At 45.4% G+C, this 23828-nt stretch overlaps 1 protein-coding gene across 1 annotated transcript; it reads right to left on the minus strand.

The window, feature by feature from the left end:
• Positions 1–1808: 1808 nt before the first annotated feature.
• On the minus strand, positions 1809–13839 carry nup42 (nucleoporin 42). The gene is made up of 7 exons (XM_084166346.1): positions 13571–13839; positions 6442–6799; positions 6213–6301; positions 5745–5821; positions 5312–5398; positions 3657–3759; positions 1809–2690 (listed from the first exon to the last, which is right to left on the minus strand). Exons 1-7 carry the CDS (start codon positions 13731–13733, stop codon positions 2200–2202), a joined length of 1368 nt encoding a protein of 455 aa, XP_084022472.1. The 5' UTR covers positions 13734–13839; the 3' UTR covers positions 1809–2199.
• Positions 13840–23828: the final 9989 nt, after the last annotated feature.

The following is a 23828-nucleotide window of genomic DNA, read 5'->3' on the forward strand; positions in this document are numbered from 1 at the left end:
TACCCTCCCGAGTACCGCAGCGTTGTAAGGCGCTACATCTCAGTGCTAGAGGCGTCACTACAGACCCTGGTTCGATTCCAGGCTCTATGACAATCCTGCCGTGATTGGGAGTCCCAGCATTGTCCGAGTTTGGCCGTCATTGTAAATAAGATTTTGTTCTTTATTCTTAACTGGTTAAATAAATAAAAATACACCACTGAGCAAGTTGAATGGCTACTTCCTGGGTTTAAATGATATTCAACATGTCCTGAAAGCCCCAACTCTGGCTGCTATCTATCTCATGAGTTTACACAAGATATACTAAGAATGATATGTACAGTAGTAGAAACAATTAGACTGAACTATGTCAAGAATCCAGTATATATAAACAGTGTGACTAAAATACAATGTACAGTAGTAGAAATATTAGAATGAGCTATGTCGACAATACAGTATTTAAATACACATAACAAAACGCCATGGCAAAATGGATAGTAATATACAGTGCCTTGCAAAAGTATTCACCCCCCTTGGCGTTTTTCCTATTTTGTTGCAATTACAACCTGTAATTTAAATGGATTTTTATTTGGATTTCATGAAATTAAGTTGAATAAAAAATAATAATAACGGAAAAGTGCTGCATGCATATGTAATAATATAATATATGTATTCACCCCCTTTGCTATGAAGCCCCTAAATAAGATATGGTGCAACCAATTACCTTCAGAAGTCATATAATTAGTTAAATAAAAGTCCACCTGTGTGCAATCTAAGTGTCACATGATCTGTCACATGATCTCAGTATAATTTATATACACCTGTTCTGAAAGGCCCCAGAGTCTGCAACACCACTAAGCAAGCGGCACTATGAAGACCAAGGAGCTCTCCAAACAGGTCAGGGACAAAGTTGTGGAGAAGTACAAATCAGGGTTGGCTTATAAAAAAATATCAGAAACTTTGAACATCCCACGGAGCACCATTAAATCCGTTATAATTTTTTTGGGAAAGAATATGGCACCACAACAAACCTGCCAAGAGAGGGCACGCCACCAAAACTCACGGACCAGGCAAGGAGTGCATTAATCAGAGGCAACAAAGAGACCAAAGATAACCCTGAAGGAGCTGCAAAGCTCCACAGCGGAGATTGGAGTATCTGTCCATAGGACCACTTTAAGCCATACACGCCACAGAGCTGGACATTACGGAAGAGTGGCCAGAAAAAAGCCATTGCTTAAAGAAAAAAATAAGCCAACACGTTTGGTGTTCACCAAAAGGCATGTGGCAGACTCCCCAAACATATGGAAGAAGGTACTCTGGTCAGATGAGACTAAAATTTAGCTTATTTTGTATTTTTTACCCCCTTTTTCTCCCCAATTTCGTGGTATCCTATTGGTAGTTACCGTCTTGTCTCATCGCTGCAACTCCCGTACGGACACGGGAGAGGCGAAGGTCGAGTCGTGCGTCCTCCGAAACACAACCCAACCTAGCCGCACTGCTTCTTGACACGCTTAACCCGGAAGCCTGCCGCACCAATGTGCCCCAAGAGACTTGCAGCTGTAATTGCTGCAAAAAATGGCTCTACAAAGTAAATGACTTTGGGGGGGTGAATAGTTATGCACGCTCAATTTCTGTTTTTTCTGTCTTATTTCTTGTTTGTTAAACAAACAAAAAATATTTTTGCATCTTCAAAGTGGTAGGCATGTTGTGTAAATCAAATGATACAAACCCCCCCCCCCCAAAATCCATTTTAATTCCAGGTTGTAAGGCAACAAAACACCCATAACTTGGTTTAAAAATGCTATGCGTAGCAAAAATACCACCAACCATAATTAAAACCCACTTATTTTTATTTTAAAATAGCAAAACAGTAGCCCATTTGAGTTCCTGGTGCAGTAGTCCCACTATGATCACGTGTCTTACATTCTCCTCCTCCATTTAAAAAGGAAACATTTCAACCACATGGCCAAGGAACTATTACCAGGAACACCATCTTGGTTGAAACGTGATGTGGCATCATTCAGAATCCATTTGATCGATTTTTATCAGTAGAAACTAGTCAGATCAGCGATTACACATCAAGGATGGGGGAAGATTCTGTAAATAAGTGTTGTTGTTTTTTTTACTCATCAAAAAGGGTTCAGAGACATTCAGTCCAGGTCTTTCCCATCAGGTCAGTTAAAGGAAAGGAGACAACCCATTTTGCAGATGTCCACGGTGGGCTCAGACCACCAGCATATCAACAGGGGGAGGTCTGAGTGGTATCTGCCCCAGGGTGAACCTCTTCCCTCCAAACTCCTTCAGCTCCTCTTCACTCAGCTGGCTCTTGGCGGTGAAGAGACTGTCTGTTGGGGCCATACCCCCAAACCCTCCACTCGCCTGTCCAAAACCACTTGCAGCCACTGGCACCGCACTCCCGAAACCACTCCCTCCAAATCCTCCTCCTCCTCCTCCACCGGTGTTCGTCGAGGCGAAGCTAAACCCGGACGGAGAGGCAGGAGCTCCGAAACCGGCAGAGGTCGGCTCCTTGGTGGTGGCAAAGGAGAAACCTGCTGCCGAGGGAGCAGTGGTGGCTGTAGAGCCGATCCCAGTGGGAGGTTGTGCGACGGCTGCCACAGCACTGCCCAAACCAGAAGCTGCACCCAGCGCAGCAAAGCTGAAATTGATGGCACCCGTGGTGTCCTGGACTGGGGCCTGGGCCGGCACTCCGAAACCTAGGGAGAGTCCAGGGTTAGATTGAGAGAAGTACCAGAGATATATCATCCTACTAGCCTACTGTCCTTGTTTCAGGCACAAACAGTGGCGCTCTCTCATGGAAACCTTATGTTCAACATGGGAAAGAGGAGGATTAGGAACGCAAGTAAATATTTAAAAGACCAACTGCATGTCCCACTAACTATCTTAGCCATTCAACATAGGAGATACAGAGGGTCTTATCCAGTCAACACAGGAGTTACAGAGGGTCTTATCCAGTCAACACAGGAGTTACAGAGGGTCTTATCCAGTCAACATAGGAGTTACAGAGGGTCTTATCCAGTCAACATAGGAGTTAGAGGGTCTTATCCAGTCAACATAGGAGTTACAGAGGGTCTTATCCAGTCAACACAGGAGTTACAGAGGGTCTTATCCAGTCAACACAGGAGTTACAGAGGGTCTTATCCAGTCAACATAGGAGATACAGAGGGTCTTATCCAGTCAACACAGGAGTTACAGAGGGTCTTATCCAGTCAACATAGGAGTTAGAGGGTCTTATCCAGTCAACATAGGAGATACAGAGGGTCTTATCCAGTCAACACAGGAGTTACAGAGGGTCTTATCCAGTCATAGGAGTTAGAGGGTCTTATCCAGTCAACATAGGAGTTAGAGGGTCTTATCCAGTCAACATAGGAGTTACAGAGGGTCTTATCCAGTCAACACAGGAGTTACAGAGGGTCTTATCCAGTCATAGGAGTTACAGAGGGTCTTATCCAGTCAACATAGGAGATACAGAGGGTCTTATCCAGTCATAGGAGTTACAGAGGGTCTTATCCAGTCAACAGAGGAGTTACAGAGGGTCTTATCCAGTCAACATAGGAGTTACAGAGGGTCTTATCCAGTCAACACAGGAGTTACAGAGGGTCTTATCCAGTCAACAGAGGAGTTACAGAGGGTCTTATCCAGTCAACATATCAGATCTTTACCTGCTCCAAAGCCTGATGGTGCTGAGGACCCAAAGCCGGTAACTGGTGTCGACCCAAAACCTCCAGACGCTGCCTGTGGTGCTGGGTTGTCCAGCTCTGCAAGCTGGGAGAGAGGAGATCGGATTACTCAGCAAAAAAAAGAAATGTCCCCTCACTGTCAACTGCGTTTATTTTCAGCAAACTTAACATGTGTAAATATTTGTATGAACATAACAAGATTCAACAACTGAGACAAACTGAACTAGTTCCACAGACATGTGACGAACAGAAATTGAATAATGTGTCCCTGAATAAAGGGGTGGTCAAAATCAAAAGTAACAGTCAGTATCTGGTGTGGCCACCAGCTGCATTAAGCACTGCAGTGCATCTCCTCCTCATGGACTGCACCAGATTTGCCAGTTCTTGCTGTGAGATGTTACCCCACTCTTCCACCAAGGCACCTGCATGTTCCCTGACATTTCTGGGGGGAATGGCCATAGCCCTCACCCTCGATCCAACAGGTCCCAGACGTGCTCAATGGGATTGAGATCCGGGCTCTTCGCTGGCCATGGCAGAACACTGACATTCCTGTCTTGCAGGAAATCACGCACAGAACGAGCAGTATAGCTGGTGGCATTGTCATGCTGGAGGGTCATGTCAGGATGAGCCTGCAGGAAGGGTACCACATGAGGGAGGAGGATGTCTTCCCTGTAACACACAGCGTTGAGATTGCCTGCAATGACAACAAGCTCAGTCCGATGATGCTGTGACACACCGCCCCAGACCATGACGGACCCTCCACCTCCAAATCGATCCCGCTCCAGAGTACAGGCCTCTGTGTAACGCTCATTCCTTCGACAAACGCGAATCCGACCATCACCCCCGGTGAGACAAAACCGCAACTCGTCAGTGTAGAGCACTTTTTGCCAGTCCTGTCTGGTCCAGTGACGGAGGGTTTGTGTCCATAGGCGACGTTGTTGCCGTTGATGTCTGGTGAGGACCTGCCTTACAACAGGCCTACAAGCCCTCAGTCCAGCCTCTCTCAGCCTATTGCGGACAGTCTGAGCACTGATGGAGGGATTGTACGTTCCTGGTGTAACTCGGGCAGTTGTTCTTGCCATCCTGTACCTGTCCCACAGGTGTGATGTTCGGATGTACCGATTCTGTGCAGGTGTTGTTACACATGGTCTGCCACTGCGTGGACGATCAGCTGTCCGTCCTGTCTCCCTGTAGCGCTGCCTTAGGCGTCTCACAGTATGGACATTGCAATTTATTGCCCTGGCCACATCTGCACGTTCACGCAGATGAGCAGGGACCCTGGGCATCTTTCTTTTGGTGTTTTTCAGTCAGTAGAAAGGCCTCTTTAGTGTCCTAAGTTTTCATTACTGTGACCTTAATTGCCTACCGTCTGTAAGCTGTTAGTGTCTTAACGACCGTTCCACAGGTGCATGTTCATTAATTGTTTATGGTTCATTGAACAAGCATGGGAAACAGTGTTTAAACCCTTTACAATTAAGATCTGTGAAGTTATTTGGATTTTTACGAATTATCTTTGAAAGACAGGGTCCTGAAAAAGGGACGTTTCTTTTTTTGCTGAATTTATATGGCTTTCTATTTTTCTTGTCGTATTACTACAGAAAGAAGTGTGTGTGTGTGTGTGTGTGTGTGTGTGTCACCATAGCGACTCTGGTGTTGCCACTCATAGCCCTCAGCTCCTGGACTCTGCTTCTCCATTGGTTGACCAGCTGATTGATGACGTTAGCCTACAGACACAAGGAAGGCTGCTGTTAGTACTGATTGAAATTCATTTCTCAGCAAATAAAAAAGACATACAGACAACATGGATGTAATGGCAATATTCTCTGGAATCACTGTCCTTATGTTAGAAGCAATTAATTTAACCCCGTAAACTTCGCACTGCGGCTGCTCCAGCCACTCCTACATCACGTGTGTGTATATCCGAGGGGTTGGGTAAAAGCAGAAGAGAAAATGTCTGTCTCATATGGATCAATAAAGTATTCTTCTTCATTACATTGAATCCCAGTGCAGATGGCTTCATGTTATACTTTGTTAATGCAGATAAAGGGATATGCATGTGATTCTACTCACATATCCCTGCAGGTCTCCAGACGGCTTGGCGTTGTAATACTCCAGTCTCAGCTCCTCTGGAGAGAGCTCTGTAAACCCTGCACAGAGGAGAAGATAGGGTTCAATGCCATCCAGTAAAAAATCACAGCCAATCTAATATAGCCTACTACTACATCGAGATCTATCCAAGATGTTCCTTCCATCCCAACTGAGGTAATGGTTAACCAAACAACTGTGAGTGTGTGGCAGTGGGAAACTAACCGGACCATTCTATAGAGCAGGGTTCTTCAATTCCGGTCCTGAAAGGGCAGAGACACCTCTGTTTTTCATCCTCTCCTTCTAATCAGGGGCTAATTCAGACCTGGGACACCAGGTGATTGCAATTAACTACCAGGTAGAAATAAAAAACAGAAGTGTTTCGACCCTCCAGGACCGGAATTGAAGAACCCTGCTATAGAGGGACAGACCAAAGCTAAGAAGTTCTCTTACCTGAGATGGTTGCTTTAAGGACAGAGTAACAGGAGAAAAGCCACTGGCCTGAAGTCTCCCAGATCTCCATATCCTTCTGGATGGTCTCCCTGGTGAGGAGAGAAGACATTCTAATAACTGGCTATTACATTTACAGACTACTTTGTCCGGGACTAATTGTGTGTGTGTGTGTGTCAATTCTGAATAGCATTGAGGAAACTGTTTCCACCCGAGCAGTCACTGGACTTACAGGTGTTTCTCATTGTCATCTTCTTCCCTCCCAGCCTTGTCGAAGCTGCTTTGAGTGTTTAAGGCAGAAAATCTGTTTTGGTTTGGAGAGGAGGCTGCGAAACTGAAGTTGGAGCTCTTGACTTGGGTGTCCCTTCCTCCTCCTCCTCCTCCTCCTCCTCCTCCTGGACCCCAGTTGTTGCCCCCACCTCCCCCTCCTCTTCCTCCTGGACCCCAGTTGTTGCCCCCACCTCCCCCTCCTCTTCCTCCTCCTCCCCCCCAGTCATCCCCACCCTGCTGGGAGGAGAAGGACGACGGCTGGACGTAGTTTCCTCCTCCAGACCTCTGAGCTGGGTTCACCCACACTCTGTTCCCAAACCCTGAAAACAGGACATTCAAGGATTAGACTACCTAAATATTGGATGGGAGAAATGTGTTGCTAGGCTGCATGACGTGATGACCCACTTTCAATTAATTGGCTTGAATAGCCCATTTGTTGTTGTTTTACTACATAACCTTTGCTTAAGGTTTACTGCAAGAGTAATCTCAACAGCCCAGAGCCAAACCTTACCAGAAGATTTACAGCCCAGAGCCAATCCTTGCCTGAAGGTTTACAGCCCAGAGCCAAACCTTACCAGAAGGTTTACAGCCCAGAGCCAAACCTTACCAGAAGATTTACAGCCCAGAGCCAATCCTGCCTGATGGTTTACAGCCCAGAGCCAAACCTTGCCTGAAGGTTTACAGCCCAGAGCCAAACCTTACCAGAAGGTTTGCAGCCCAGAGCCAAACCTGCCTGAAGGTTTACAGCCCAGAGCCAAACTGCCTGAAGGTTTACAGCCCAGAGCCAAACCTTACCAGAAGGTTTACAGCCCAGAGTCAAACCTGCCTGAAGGTTTACAGCCCAGAGCCAAACCTGCCTGAAGGCTCTGACCAGCTACTGGATGTGGTTCTGGGGGAGAGTCAACACCCCCTCCTCTGCAATCTGACCGCCCAAAATAACCCCCCCCCCCCCCCTTCCGAAATTCAAAAGACGGTGCAACCCCGCGATATCGTGATTGGTCCAAATAAATCAGTGAAGCAAATAGGTACACATTTTCCACATAACCATTCTCTAATCTCACGGCCGTAACATTTTGTAACGGAGGTATCAAGCAGAGACTACTAGAAAGAGAAGTAGCTAGCTAGGCTAAGAAGGAGACAAACAAACAAACGTGTTGTAGCCAAGGTTGTAGCTATTAGCTAGTGATGTGAAAACCGAGGCGTTCTTAACCCTTTGGGGCTTTTACCAAATTGTGCCGGAAAAAAAAAACGATTCAATACGCTGAGATTTTAACACAATGCACATTAGAGACATCTGCTGGTCAGCAATAAATATCAGCACGCTTGATGTTTATATAGACTTGGATGGGTATGAGTGTTGGTTAGATTGTTAGAATCCTCCTTACCCTTTTTGCCTCCAGGTTCACAATTCAAAAACGGTGAATCCGTGGTATTATTTAGGAATGCTGAAGACAAAAGATTATCATAGGCTACACTAAATAAAATAAATTATTTGAACAACAATGCCAATGGGAAAATAGTGTGGTTTCACAGAAAATAATTTTTCAACCATAGACAGGATTTGATATTGTGCCTATGCTGGTGTCTGAGTCTAAATCCCTGTCCCTGTCGGTTGAGCTACCGTTCAGGTGCTACACACTGGAAACATCTACATTTGAGGTTGGTGTGTGAAAGCAACTTTGCATCAAAGAAAGCACTGGCACCAAGGCGAAATCAGTGGGATCTCGCATTTTGCAACACACGGTTTGAAAAAGCACTTGATCAAAATGAAGCTTTGGGGGTCATTGATGACGTGGTAATGCTACTTTGAAACCATCTATGCTTTGAAACGAGCAACCTAGATTTTTTTTAACAAACAAAACATTTATAAAAGACAGTGGCTCCATTGCATGATTAAGGATGTTAAATAAATAAAAATATACAGCCTACGCTTATCGAAACTCAATTTCACAGGTTAGAAATACAATGTAGCCAGTGTTTTAAAGAAAACGTAACAAAAAGGTGGAGCGATCTTTCCAACTGCTTAGAAGGTGAAATATCTAGATAAAACCAAAAAGCTTCCAGCAGAGGTCGGCGCCTGTCAGTTAAGGGATTTTGGATTGTAATGGTGACAGAACTACGTGAGTTTGTATTTTGAATTTTGTGGTCGCACACTGAAATTTGTGGTTGCAAGTACGATTCGCAAATGTGTAATTTTAATTTTGCAAGCTTGTATAATGATGTGTGAAAGATTTAACAACGGTCGCAAACTTGTAACTTGACATTTGAATATATTAAACAAGATTTGCAAGCATAATTTATTTTCAGAATTATTACAAATCCATTTACGAGTATGAATATTCTGCTGTGAATCAAAAATAAACGTGCAAATTTTGACTCTGCACACACTGAGTTCAGTCACTGTTGTCACGTTACCAAGAGATTCGTAAGCTTGTAGAAAGAGATTCACAAGTAAAAATGAGATTCAAAATTGCCATCGATAAAATGCAATTGTGTTCGATGTCCGTGGCTTATGCCTGCCTGCCCATACCATAACCCCACCGCCACCATGGGGCACTGTGTTCACAACTCTGACATCAGCAAACCGCTCGCCCACACGACACCGTACACGCGGACTGGCTGTCATGGTTACACGTGGACTGCGGTTGTGATACCGGTTGGACGTACTGCAAAAATCTCTAAAACAACATTGAGGCGGCTTAAAAAAAAGGAACATTAAATTATCTGGTAACAGCTCTGGTGGACATTTCTGCTGTCATCATCCCGATTACACACTCCCTCAAAACTTGAGACAAATGTGGAATTGTGTTGTGTGACGAAACAGCAATTTTTAAAAGTGGCCTTTAATTGTCACCAGCACAAGGTGCACCTGTGTAATGATCATGCTGTTTAAATCAGCTTCTTGATATGCCACACTTGTCAGGTGGATGGATTATCTTGGCAAAGGAGAATTGCTCACTAACAAATTTGTTAGAACACAAAAGCTGCCAGAACACCACAGGACCCTAGAGGCATTACAGTCAATGATCACTGGAAAGCAGTAAGCTGACAGAACACCACAGGACCCTAGAGGTATTACAGTCAATGATCACGGGAAAGCAGTAAACTGCCAGAACACCACAGGACCCTAGAGGTATTACAGTCAACGATCACTGGAAAGCAGTAAACTGACAGAACACCACAGGACCCTAGAGGTATTATGCATATTGTATGTGAATTGCCCATTTATATCAATGACACTAATAAAATGGTTGGATTGTTCAGCAACATGTGCAGTACATGCTAACACGGCTTTTGTGATGAAAGGAACATGTCATTTATTGTCATCTCCCCATCAGGCCACTGTATGCTGTGACAAGGACCTGGATGGTGACATCATCTGCCTGCCTGAACGCTGGGGCCTTCAGTGGTACCTTCGCTTTGATTACAGCTAGTCTCCTCTCTGTCTCATAGCCATTTAACAGGTACTGTATGTAACCAGTCATTCATACAAACTGCTACGAACACAACAACTGACTTGTATTCACTTGTCCCTGGCTGTGTGTAGACTGGCAGCCCAATTCTGATCTATTTTCCACTAATGCCATCTTTTGACCAATCTCATCAGATCATGATTCAGAGCTGATCTCATTGGTCAAAAGACCAATTAGTGAAAAGATCAAACTTAGACTACGTGTCTAAACGCAGCTGTTCTTCAGTCTTGTCTGGGATATATACAGTATTTTAGTCAGCACACCTGTGCGATGTCCTTTTAATACTGGTCTAAGGCACTGCATCGCAGCTGTGCCACTAGAGATCCTGGTTCGAATCTAGGCTCTGTCGTAGCCGGCCGCGACCGGGAGACCCATGGGGCGACGCACAATTGGCCCAGCGTCGTCCAGGGTAGGGGAGGGAATGGCCGGCAGGGATGTAGCTCAGTTGGTAGAGCATGGTGTTTGCAACGCCAGGGTTGTGGGTTCGATTCCCACGGGGGGCCAGTATGAAAAATAAAAAATATATATAAAAATAATAATGTATGCACTAACTGTAAGTCGCTCTGGATAAGAGCGTCTGCTAAATGACTAAAATGTAAATGTAAATGTAAATACATGAATACAAATTTATTCACCCTGGATATGAGACTTAACATTGATTTTAGACCTTTTTGAAATCACAAGCTCGAAGTGTTGTCTTGATGGAGAAAGTCTGCATGTTGTCAGATGTTTAAGTAGTTAGTAAAAATCTAAAAGAACATGCTAAGTTAGTTATTGTTTTGTAACCTATAAAAAAAAATAAACGAGTAGTTTATACAAAACTTTATTGCATTTGGTGGTCATCCCCTAAATGTTACAATTCAAAGCCTTGATAGTTGCATCCTTCCTCAGGGAACTGTCTGCTGACAGCTGACAACATGGCGGCAGGTTTTTGGATGGGCTGCTCTAGAGGTCCACGGCCCAACAGACTCACCTGGGAACAGGGGGACGGACACGTTAGTTTTGACAAAAGTCTGGGAGACTTTTAGAGAGAGGAGCGTGTATGAGTTTGAGTGAGTACAGTAAATCAGTGGCCCTTCATAATATGCTATGTGTCATCACACAGACAGACTGCCATAGTGAAGGACGTTTACATCTGTGCTCTGGAGAGATCGTAGGTAGTTGGTCTTGGAATATTCTGTCTCTGTAGCACATTTTACATTTTAGTCATTTAGCAGACGCTCTTATCCAGAGCGACTTACAGTTAGTGAGTGCATAATTGTTTTTGTTTTTTTCATACTCCCCGTGGGAATCGAACCCACAACCCTGGCGTTGCAAACGCCATGCTCTACCAACTGAGCTACATCCCTGCCTGCCATTCCCTCCCCTACCCTGGACGACGCTGGGCCAATTGTGCGCCGCCCCATGGGTCTCCCGGTCGCGGCCGGCTACGACAGAGCCTGGATTCGAACCAGGATCTCTAGTGGCACAGCTATCACTGCAATGCAGTGCCTTAGACCACTGCGCCACTCGGGACCACTGGGACCACATGTAGAGAGATGGATAGATGTACTGAATGCTCTTGAAAGAAAGAGAGCCAGAGAGTTAACATTTACATAGTTGATTATTGAGGAGGGCCTTCCAAACCAGACAAATGGATGCGTGAAAGACGCAGCAACTCAACGGTTTTCAATGGGAGGAGTGTGTTGTGCTGTCCGTCAGAAAAGTTGCAATCCATCAACCAATTAAAAAACTTAAAAACAGCGTTTTCACCCACCAAACAGCTGCGTTGGACATGCGTTTTAGTTTGAAGGCAGCCTTACTCTGTGGTTCAAGGTGTATCTTCACGTCTGTGACTTTCGCTCTCACCCCTTTACCTCCCATTGGCCCAGGGCCTTCTGCAAAAAACTCTCCAAATCACAGTATCTCTGACAGGGAGTTACTACAGGAGAAGACAGGGCTTCTCCACTCCTCATATGGGTAGAGTATTAGTTACAGTATACATATGAAAAAAAATATGCATGACTTACTGACATGGAGTGCTCCATGTTCCTGTTGGTAGCAGGCCTCAACCTGGATGCAGGGAAATGTCCTGCCTTGGGAGTATTGTTGTATTCATCTCCACCAGGCGCCTTGAAATCATGACAAACCTGCATAGATTAAGAAAATAAAATGGTAACTGTATTATTTTCTAGAAACCTGGCTAAACTGCAGTGATGATGGTGGGAGTTAGCTAGCTAGCTAGCTAGCTATCCCCCCAGCAGTTTCAATTTAGAAAGCTATCTAGCTAGCTAATGGCATATATAAACTTTATCAAATCAGATGGTTAACTAGCAAATATATTCATTTTCCCCCTCGCATCTAAAGCTGCCTGATAAAGCTAGCCAGTTGATAGTAAAACTAGGATCAATCTCAGAGGCCAGCTAGCTAACGCAATAGCATCTGTCAATGCAATGGCTGGTCTGGAGTTTGTCTGAAACGTACCATTATATTTCACATGATAAGCAAACTACTGCCATGCCTTTTTTACCTACAAGTAGATTGTTCTGGTTTTCTTACCTCTTCCTCTCTTGCTCATGTGGGTATCTACTTCCTGAGATTTGATTGATGGAACAATCCAGCCAATGGTTAGGCAGCTGTGGTTTTGGCAGAGGGAACGGATTGGTCAGGAGTAAAAGGTCCTGCCCCCAGAGCCGCTCAAATCGAATTTTTACTTGCGAATCTCTACAAATTTACAAAACTTTCTACAAGTTTACAAATCTCTTGGTAACATGACAACAGTGTACTTTTTTATTCACAGCAGAATATTCATACTCGTAAATTCTCAAAATAAATTATGCTTGCAAATCTTATTGAATGTATTCAAATGTCAAGTTACAAGTTTGCGACCTTTGTTAAATCTTTCACACATCATGATACAAACTTGCGAAATTAAATTACACATTTGCAAATCGTACTTGTAACCACAAATCTCAATGTGCGACCACAAAATTCAAACTCATCGTTTTGTCATCATTATAATCCCATAGTCAGATGGCAGTGTGACATCCGAAGCTTCAAGCGTCATCATCATGTGGTATTTAAGCAATAAGGCAGGAGGGGGTTGTGGTATATGGCCAATATACCATGGCTAAGGGCTGTCCTTAAGCACGATGCAACGCAGAGAGCCTGGATACAGCTCTTAGCCGTGGTATATTGGCCATTTCCACAAACCCCCGAGGTGCCTTATTGTTATTATAAACTGATTACCAACGGAATTAGAACAGTAAAAATAAATGTTTTGTCATACCTGTGATATACGGTCTGATATACCACGGCTGTCAGCCAATCAGTATTCAGGACTCGAACCACCCAGTTTATAATGTTAGTTTGATACAAGCGTCGATACGTTGTGTGGAATCAGTAGTGTTTAAAAAAAACTGCATCAGAGCTCCCTTCTCAATCGTCCCATGACTACCTACAGTATAGCAGAAAAAGACTTTGGTCTGGGGACCCGGATGAACAATACTACTAGCTAGAACTACAGCTAACTAGTCTCGGCTCCCAAGCTTCGCCGACGTTGTCTTACGTGAAGGTAAAAGCCTGTGCGGTGGGGCAGAGGCTAGCTACTACTAGCTAATACAACTAGCTACTCGTTACCTCCTCCTCCGCCTCTGTTGGACTGTTGAGGGGGACGGCTGTTGTAATCTCCACCGTACCCGCCGCTACCACCACCACCGCCGCCGCCGCCTTTTGGGTGCTCATTCCAACACTTGTCGCCATATCGACACCGGCCTTGCATCCAAAAGTTGCACACCGTCATAATGTGGCAGAATTTATAGTTTTCGGTGCGGTGAATTAAACGAAATCCTCTCGTTTCCCACTATACTTTTCAACACCACATTGTTTTCGTTCAGATTACGCCATTTTTGAAAATGTCGCAGGGCTATGACATCAGTTTTACTGCGGGTTTAATGCAACAGGGCGCCCATGTGTTTGGTTTTGGTACTGCAGCCAGGAAAGTAACTCAATCAACATAATCATCAGCCCCTGTAGAAAATAGTACCGAAAATAATTTTATTACCAAAGACAATACAATTTATAGTATTGTTGTGTGAGTGTGTGTGTCTGTCTACGTGTGTGTCTGCGTGTGTATGTGAGTGAGTGTCACGTGGATGTGGGTGCTCAAATACTGTAAATAAATAGCCTATGTATAGAGCATCAAAATTGTCGGCGTTGATAGTACAGTTGCTATGTAAACTATGTTATTTTGAATTTATTGTTGAAAGTATTGCAAGACAGAGAGACAGAGAGGAGGAGGGAGTGAAAGAGAGAGAGGAGGAGGGAGTGAAAGAGAGAGGAGGAGGGAGTGAAAGAGAGAGGAGGAGGGAGTGAAGGAGAGAGGAGGAGGGAGTGAAGGAGAGAGAAGGAGGCAGTGAAAGAGAGAGAAGGAGGGAGTGAAAGAGAGAGGATGGAGTGAAAGAGAGAGGAGGAGGGAGTGAAAGAGAGAAGGAGGGAGGGAAAGAGAGAGGAGGAGGGAGTGAAAGAGAGAAGGAGGGAGGGAAAGAGAGAGGAGGAGGGAGTGAAAGAGAGAGGAGGAGGGAGTGAAAGAGAGAGGAGGAGGGAGTGAAAGAGAGAGGAGGAGGCAGTGAAAGAGAGAGGAGGAGGGAGTGAAAGAGAGAGGATGGAGTGAAGGAGAGAGGAGGAGGGAGTGAAAGAGAGAGGATGGAGTGAAGGAGAGAGGAGGAGGGAGTGAAAGAGAGAGGAGGAGTGAGTGAAAGAGAGAGGAGGAGGGAGGGACACAGAATGAGTATCCGTGGCATTCCTCTTTGCCAACTCCACATTTCAGAGCGTTTCACCTGTGGCAGAATCTTTAAGGGCTTTGCCATGACAACACACAACCTGTTGAGGTGCATTTCAGGTGAATTTTACCTGGAGGGCCAAGCAGTGTTCACACAGTGCTACAGTCACACTGACACACACACACTGTACAGTATCGCAAATCGCAGGTCACCAATCACATGCACCTGTACACATACACCACCAATACACTGAAACTGTAAGTCCCTTTCCCAATATTGTATAAGAGACACTCCACCCTAATATTCCTGAAAATAGTATTTGTTTTGATTATTGTTGACATCAAGCCCATGCTAATGTGAGTCTGTCTGCCTGATTGCCTGACTGACTACCTGTCTGTCTGCCTGTCTGTCTGCCTGTGAGTAAATGGAGTGTGATACTTGGAGCCTGAGAACATGTCTGCCAGATGACATAAATACAGTGGGTGTCATTGTGTTCTTAGATCTAATAGTTCCTAAGAAGATGTCCTAGCTGACTCTACCTCTCTCTCTCTCTCTCTCTCTCTCTCTCTCTCTCTCTCTCTCTCTCTCTCTCTCTCTCTCTCTCTCTCTCTCTCTCTATCTCTCATGTCCACTGAAAAAGGTCAGGCCTTGTCTGGAATAAAGTGGAGTGCTGTTAGTTGGATGGTTATTCCTTGTCAGAAATACAGTGGAGTGCTCTTAGTTGGATGGTTATTCCTTGTCAGAAATACAGTGGAGTGCTGTTAGTTGGATGGTCTTGTCTGAAATTCAGTGGAGTACTGTTAGTTAGATGGTTATTCCTTGTCTGAAATACAGTCCTTGTCTGAGTGCTGTTCATTGGATATAACAAAAAGCAGCAGGCCCAACTGGACAAGGTGCAGAGGAGGGCCCTGAGGATAATCTCCAGAGGTGTAGCAGTCCATCCACAGCTCCTGTCACGACAGTGTAGGCCAGAGCTGGCTGCAGTGCACAACAAGGCTCCCAAGAAACAGACAGAAATGGTCCTGTATCACTGCCCGTATGAGCCGCCTTAAAAAAACACCACTCTGCCCTGCTGTCAGACTGTACAACAACTGTTTTCCCTTACATGTTGTTTGTCAACAATCACATTTTTCAGTTCCCATCATGAAAAAATGTCCTGTAAAATGGTAAGTGTGCTGTATTCTATGTATGTACTATGTATTCTATTTATGACATGTATTTACTTATGTATTACGTATTTTAATCGATTTTAAGTCATAATACCCGTGAAGCGGTGTTTGGAGGATATAAGCAGACGCTCTTATCCAGAGCGACTTACAAATTGGTGCATTCACCTTATGATAGCCAGTGGGATAACCACTTCACAATATATCAATTTTTCCCCCATTTTCTTTTGGGGGGGGCGCAATATATCCTCCAACACCGGCTTCGAGGGCATTATCACCAACATATTCAAATAATGATTGACACATTTTTGTATTTTTATGAATGTATTAATACTATTTCATCCTTCCACGAGATATAGTCCCGACACGAATTAAGGGTTGCTACCCAAGCCGGCTGGTCGTTTGTTCTATCGGTTCGGTTGCCAGAGAAGCGACCCAGTCTTTTTGTTCTGTATCTATCATTCTGCCCATCCAACCAGAGATATCAATAACCTTATACTGAACCTATGAACTCTGTGTGCACCTAGTTATTCTTCCTACATTGCTTATTTAATAATAATAATATGTCATTTAGCAGACGCCTTTATGTATGCCTTACAGTCATGCGTGCATACATTTTTTGTGTATGGGGTGGTCCCGGGAATCGAACCCACTACCTTGGCGTTACAAGCGCCGTGCTCTACCAGCTGAGCTACAGAGGACCTCCCCATTATGGTTTGGTACCCTGCACGAGTATAATCCATAGGCTAGCTGTTGTTATCCAACAGCTGCAGCAGTGTGTGTGTGTGTGTGTGTGTGTGTGTGTGTGTGTGTGTGTGTGTGTGTGTGTGCGTGTGCGTGTGGGAGACAGAGATAATAAAACTGTTAGAGAAACTTAATCTAGAAACACTAATGAATGTACAGTATGTGTCCACGCTAAAGCATCTGGAACCTGCATTTCCTACAAACTGCACAACAGGTGAAATTGGCATCAGTCCAGGCTTCGCTGTGTTTTACTTAAACTTGTACAGTGGGGAAAAAAAGTATTTAGTCAGCCACCAATTGTGCAAGTTCTCCCACTTAAAAAGATGAGAGAGGCCTGTAATTTTCATCATAGGTACACGTCAACTATGACAGACAAAATGAGAAAAAAAAATCCAGAAAATCACATTGTAGGATTTTTTATGAATTTATTTGCAAATTATGGTGGAAAATAAGTATTTGGTCAATAAAAAAAATTACTCAATACTTTGTTATATACCCTTTGTTGGCAATGACACAGGTCAAACGTTTTCTGTAAGTCTTCACAAGGTTTTCACACACTGTTGCTGGTATTTTGGACCATTCCTCCATGCAGATCTCCTCTAGAGCAGTGATGTTTTGGGGCTGTCGCTGGGCAACACGGACTTTCAACTCCCTCCAAAAATGTTCTATGGGGTTGAGGTCTGGAGACTGGCTAAGCCACTCCAGGACCTTGAAATGCTTCTTACGAAGCCACTCCTTCGTTGCCCGGGCGGTGTGTTTGGGATCATTGTCATGCTGAAAGACCCAGCCACGTTTCATCTTCAATGCCCTTGCTGATGGAAGGAGGTTTTCACTCAAAATCTTACGATACATGGCCCCATTAATTCTTTCCTTTACACAGATCAGTCGTCCTGGTCCCTTTGCAGAAAAACAGCCCCAAAGCATGATGTTTCCACCCCCATGCTTCACAGTAGGTATGGTGTTCTTTGAATGCAACTCAGCATTCTTTGTCCTCCAAACACGACGAGTTGAGTTTTTACCAAAAAGTTATATTTTGGTTTCATCTGACCATATGACATTCTCCCAATCCTCTTCTGGATCATCCAAATGCACTCTAGCAAACTTCAGACGGGCCTGGACATGTACTGGCTTAAGCAGGGGGACACGTCTTGCACTGCAGGATTTGAGTCCCTGGCGGCGTAGTGTGTTACTGATGGTAGGCTTTGTTACTTTGGTCCCAGCTCTCTGCAGGTCATTCACTAGGTCCCCCCGTGTGGTTCTGGGATTTTTGCTCACCGTTCTTGTGATCATTTTGACCCCACGGGGTGAGATCTTGCGTGGAGCCCCAGATCGAGGGAGATTATCAGTGGTCTTGTATGTCTTCCATTTCATAATAATTGCTCCCACAGTTGATTTATTCAAACCAAGCTGCTTACCTATTGCAGATTCAGTCTTCCCAGCCTGGTGCAGGTCTACAATTTTGTTTCTTGTTCCTTTGACAGCTCTTTGGTCTTGGCCATAGTGGAGTTTGGAGTGTGACTGTTTGAGGTTGTGGACAGGTGTCTTTTATACTGATAACAAGTTCAAACAGGTGCCATTAATACAGGTAACGAGTGGAGGACAGGGGAGCCTCTTAAAGAAGAAGTTACAGGTCTGTGAGAGCCAGAAATATTGCTAGTTTGTAGGTGACCAAATACTTATTTTCCACCATAATTTGCAAATAAATTCATTAAAAATCCTACAATGTGATTTTCTGGAGAAAAAAAATCTCAATTTGTCTGTCATAGTTGACGTGTACCTATGATGAAAATTACAGGCCTCTCTCATCTTTTTAAGTGGGAGAACTTGCACAATTGGTGGCTGACTAAATACTTTTTTTCCCCACTGTATGCAATTTGGCAATAGCGTTTGAAAGGACCCAGGATTCCTCGCACTCCTACACTCTATCAATGTGGTAATAGTGTTTGAAAGGACCTGGAATTCATGACCTCCTGTGCTAGTTAGCTTGTTTCGACTCTGATTTGCTAGCGGGAGCTAGGTTCCCGCTCATTTGCATCTATACGCATACACCAGTTTTTGTAAAATGCGATACGTCTAGAATTAGTGTTTTAACCACAGTGTTGCAGTGGTGACCATTAAAACGTTTGTTCCATAAAAAGCACCACCGGTGGTATCTTCATTCCGTCTTGGCGTTTTTAATATGCTAACCAGTTAAACTCTCTAGAATAATCTGGAATAATCTTTACGTCATTTGGCTGTGCGTCTACAGTGCCTCTATGTATGTCAACGGTGCAGCACGTTGCCAGGTAACCCTAAAGCCCAACCTTCCGTTCTCACGGATACTCCTGAACGCGGCTCACGTGAGCAGTCCTCTGGGGACAGTTTTCAGAGGCTAAAACCTGCAGGCTCGAGTAAACGACAGACGCCTCCTATGAAGTTGTCAATTCATCTGCAGTTACCCAGAGTCACTGAAACAACAACGGACTATGAGATCTAATCAAATTAACGGTAGGTGAGGTTGATCGTTTTTTTTTTCAACCTTGGAAAGAGAATGAGTGGAGATAGCTTGCGCTGAGAATCCATGCGTAAAGGTAGACGCACTTTTCGGAGGCACAACAGAATAGTCGTTTCTACTGACTCCACAAGAGATCAACCATGGGATTTTTACATCAACAGGGACTAAAGTTCGTTCTTGAAGAGTTCCCGACCCTCTCCAGTCCGGCCCCGTCCCAATCCCAGCCCGGATAGTGCAGGTGAATAGCCCGGTGGTGGAGAGATGTTTGGAGCATTGCTGAGCGGTGAACGGATAGTGCAGGTGAATAGCCCGGTGGTGGAGAGATGTTTGAAGAGTTCCCGACCCTCTCCAGTCCGGCCCCGTCCCAATCCCAGCCCGGATAGTGCAGGTGAATAGCCCGGTGGTGGAGAGATGTTTGGAGCATTGCTGAGCGGTGAATCAAAGCTCTGTCTCTGCTGTTCTCATGGCTCATTAAACCTGTTCTACACCACATAGATAGTTACGGATATTATAGACTGTGTGCTGTTCTTTGTTTGCAAAGAAGTTATGTATTCATATTCATAGGCTATCACTTTCCAACAAGATCATAATGGTATAATAATCATAGAGCTATAGTTGATGTTGATGTTGATGATGATGATGATGAGTGCATTATGCTGCTGGGGGTGTTTGGTGTAAAACCTTAATATTCATTGTGCAATTATAATAATAATAATAATAATAATAATATTATACCAACAGTATTGTAAACAGTTATTGCATTGTAATAACAGTGTACCTACCTATCGATATTAAATCACTATGACAACATACTGTATGTTTGAGATATACTGTGTTATACATATTGCAGGTGGAAGATGGCAGAGAGAGGGACAGCAATAAGAGGAGAAGTAGTACCAAGTACAGCACCTCAGCACCACAGCACCACAGCACCTCAGCACCTCAGTATCGCAGCACCACAGCACCTCAGTATAGCAGCACCACAGCACCACAGCACCACAGAACCTCAGCACCTCAGTATCGCAGCACCACAGCACCACAGCACCACAGCACCACAGCACCACAGTACCGCAGCACCACAGCACCACAGTACCGCAGCACCACAGTACCTCAGCAACTCAGCACCTCAGCACCTCAGCACCACAGCACCTCAGCATCGCAGCACCACAGCACCACAGCACCACAGCACCGCAGCACCACAGCACCACAGCACCACAGTACCGCAGCACCACAGCACCACAGCACCACAGCACCTCAGTACCGCAGCACCTCAGCACCTCAGTACCTCAGCACCACAGCACCTCAGTACCGCAGCACCTCAGCACCTCAGTACCGCAGCACCTCAGCACCTCAGTACCGCAGCACCTCAGCACCACAGCCACCTCAGCACCACAGCACCGCAGCACCTCAGCACCTCAGCACCACAGCACCACAGCACCACAGCACCTCAGTACCGCAGCACCTCAGAACCACAGCCACCTCAGCACCACAGCACCACAGCCACCTCAGCACCACAGCACCACAGTACCGCAGCACCACAGCACCACAGCACCACAGCACCTCAGTACCGCAGCACCTCAGCACCTCAGTACCTCAGCACCACAGCACCTCAGTACCGCAGCACCTCAGCACCTCAGCACCTCAGCACCTCAGTACCTCAGCACCACAGCACCTCAGTACCGCAGCACCTCAGCACCACAGCACCGCAGCACCTCAGCACCTCAGTACCTCAGCACCACAGCACCGCAGCACCTCAGCACCTCAGCACCACAGCACCACAGCACCTCAGTACCGCAGCACCTCAGAACCACAGCCACCTCAGCACCACAGCACCACAGCCACCTCAGCACCACAGCACCACAGCCACCACAGCACCACAGCACCACAGCCACCACAGCCACCACAGCACCACAGCACCTCAGCCACCACAGCACCACAGCACCACAGCACCACAGCACCACAGCACCACAGCCACCTCAGCACCTCAGCACCGCAGCAACCTCAGAACCACAGCCACCTCAGCACCTCAGCACCACAGCACCACAGCACCACAGCCACCACAGCACCACAGCCACCTCAGCACCACAGCCACCACAGCACCACAGCACCACAGCACCACAGCACCTCAGTACCGCAGCACCTCAGCACCTCAGTACCGCAGCACCTCAGCACCTCAGTACCGCAGCACCTCAGCACCACAGCCACCACAGCCACCACAGCACCACAGCACCTCAGCCACCACAGCACCTCAGCACCTCAGCACCTCAGCACCACAGCACCACAGCACCTCAGCCACCTCAGCCACCTCAGCACCACAGCACCTCAGCACCACAGCCACCACAGCACCACAGCCACCTCAGCCACCTCAGCCACCACAGCACCACAGCCACCTCAGCCACCTCAGCCACCACAGCACCACAGCACCACAGCACCACAGCACCTCAGCACCTCAGCACCACAGCACCACAGCACCACAGCACCACAGCACCACAGCACCACAGCACCACAGCACCTCAGCACCACAGCACCACAGCACCACAGCACCTCAGCACCACAGCACCACAGCACCACAGCACCTCAGCACCACAGCACCTCAGCACCACAGCACCTCAGCACCACAGCACCACAGCACCACAGCCAACCGAAACAGAGAACCCTCTGACGCCCCACACACAGGGAGCCCTAGCTACACCACACTGTAAGTCAACTCAGCACCCAGGATGATACAGTTGAAGTCAGAAGTTTACATACACTTTGGTTGGAGTCATTAAAACTTGTTTTTCAACCACTCCACACATTTCTTGTTAACAAACTATAGTTTTGGCAAGTCGGTTAGGACATCTACTTTGTGCATGACACAAGTAATTTTTCCAACAATTGTTTATAGACAGATTATTTCACTTATAATTGTAAACTGTAAGTCATCTCAGTACCCAGAGTGATATATGTTATTTAGCAGACATTTTTATCCAAAGCGACTTATAGTCATGTGTGCATAATATATATATATATTTTTTTACATATGGGTGGTCCCGGGAATCAAACCCACTATCATCACGTTGCATGCACCATGCTTTACCAACTGGACCATTTTAATGTTAAGGCTATCATGAGAGACTACCTTTTAAAACAGAGGCCGGATTGTGTGTTTACCTTACATTGTTCCAGGTGCATCGAGAGGAAAGTCATACGTATTGAGAGAAGAACCTCTGGCACACTGGCCTTCGTGTATGCCCCAAAATGTTAAGCTACCTTGAAATCGTATAACATCAGAATAACATCAGTATAACACAACGGCCACCAGCATCACAACAGCCACAGGCAGAGCAGTCACAGGCACCAGTCAGTACAGACACCAGTCTCTTCAGCGACGAGACCTTCAGTGACTCCCAGTTTGAGTCGGTCTTCAACGAACAGACGTGTCGTAGGAACCTGAGGGTGTCTCGGTCAGGCCGGTTTAAGGAGAGGAAGACGGTACGCTCCAGTCTTCCTACTGACGACACCACAAGACAAGGACAAGGCTGGGTCGCCGGGGAAAGAGGACGTGTGATGATGAGGATCGTGATGAAGATAGTGGCCAAAGACTGCTCTTACTTCTCAACTTTATTTCAAGATAATCTAACATGGCCGTCCGTTCTGGGGAAAGAGGAAGGTTGATGAAGATGAGTTGAAAATAGTGATTTGAGACTTTGCTTTTACTTTTGAACCCTTTTGTCAGTCTGTCTGTTCATCTGCTGCTACTTCTTTATCAATCAACATTGGATTCATTTGACTGAGTTTGCTTTATTGATCCCTTATTGGAATTTGAACATGTTTCATAGACTTTTTTAACCCTTGAAAAGGAAGAACCTAACCTGTGTTCCCAACACAAAGAACGGATCAGAAATGAAGTAATACTCTCCTCTGCGTCTTGTCTTGTTAGATTATAACGGACTGCTGATTTGCAGTAGTGACAATTTCTCAATGACAGTTAAGTTAAGACAGCACTTAACAGTCCTTCCTTGAGGAAATCACTTGTCTGACAAGGTTTGATTGATGAAAGCAATAGGAAGACAATCCCGTAAAGATCAGTGGTTAGGCTACTTCAAGGAAGGAAGGAAGGAAGGAAGGAAGGGGGGGAGGGAGGGAGGGAGGGAGGGAGGGAGGGAGGAAGGAAGGAAGGAAGGAAGGAAGGAAGGAAGGAAGGAAGGAAGGAAGGAAGGAAGGAAGGAAGGAAGGAAGGAAGGAAGGAAGGAAGGAAGGAAGGAAGGAAGGAAGGAAGGTATTGTGATGACTGACTCACCAGTCATGAGCATTTACTGTAAGACGTACCACCTTTCAGCTTAACCGCTGTGCTTTAAAAACCATCCAGACTTTTCTAGACTTTTTGTATCAAAACAGTATACAGAAAATGAGACGCATACAGCTATGATATATTATTTATAAGATGTTTACATTATATGTGTACTATTTTGAATATGAAGGATATAATGTTTTTACCAATCAATACTTTTTTTTAAGCTATGATTACAGTTGGTTAGAAGGATACTTTTTTTAGTTTTTTTAAGTGGTGTAATTTCTTGAACGAATGAGCATTGGTGTTTGTGACGGACAGGTGAAAATATTAGATTATATCCACTAGCTGCTATTCAGTTACATACAGACAAATGTTCTAGAGGGAAAAATCACCATGTGGAGCAAATCCTGATCAAAGGTACTATTAGAAGCTAAAC

Source organism: Coregonus lavaretus, assembly GCF_964263955.1.
Source record: "Coregonus lavaretus genome assembly, chromosome: 7".
NCBI classification, from domain to species: domain Eukaryota; kingdom Metazoa; phylum Chordata; class Actinopteri; order Salmoniformes; family Salmonidae; genus Coregonus; species Coregonus lavaretus.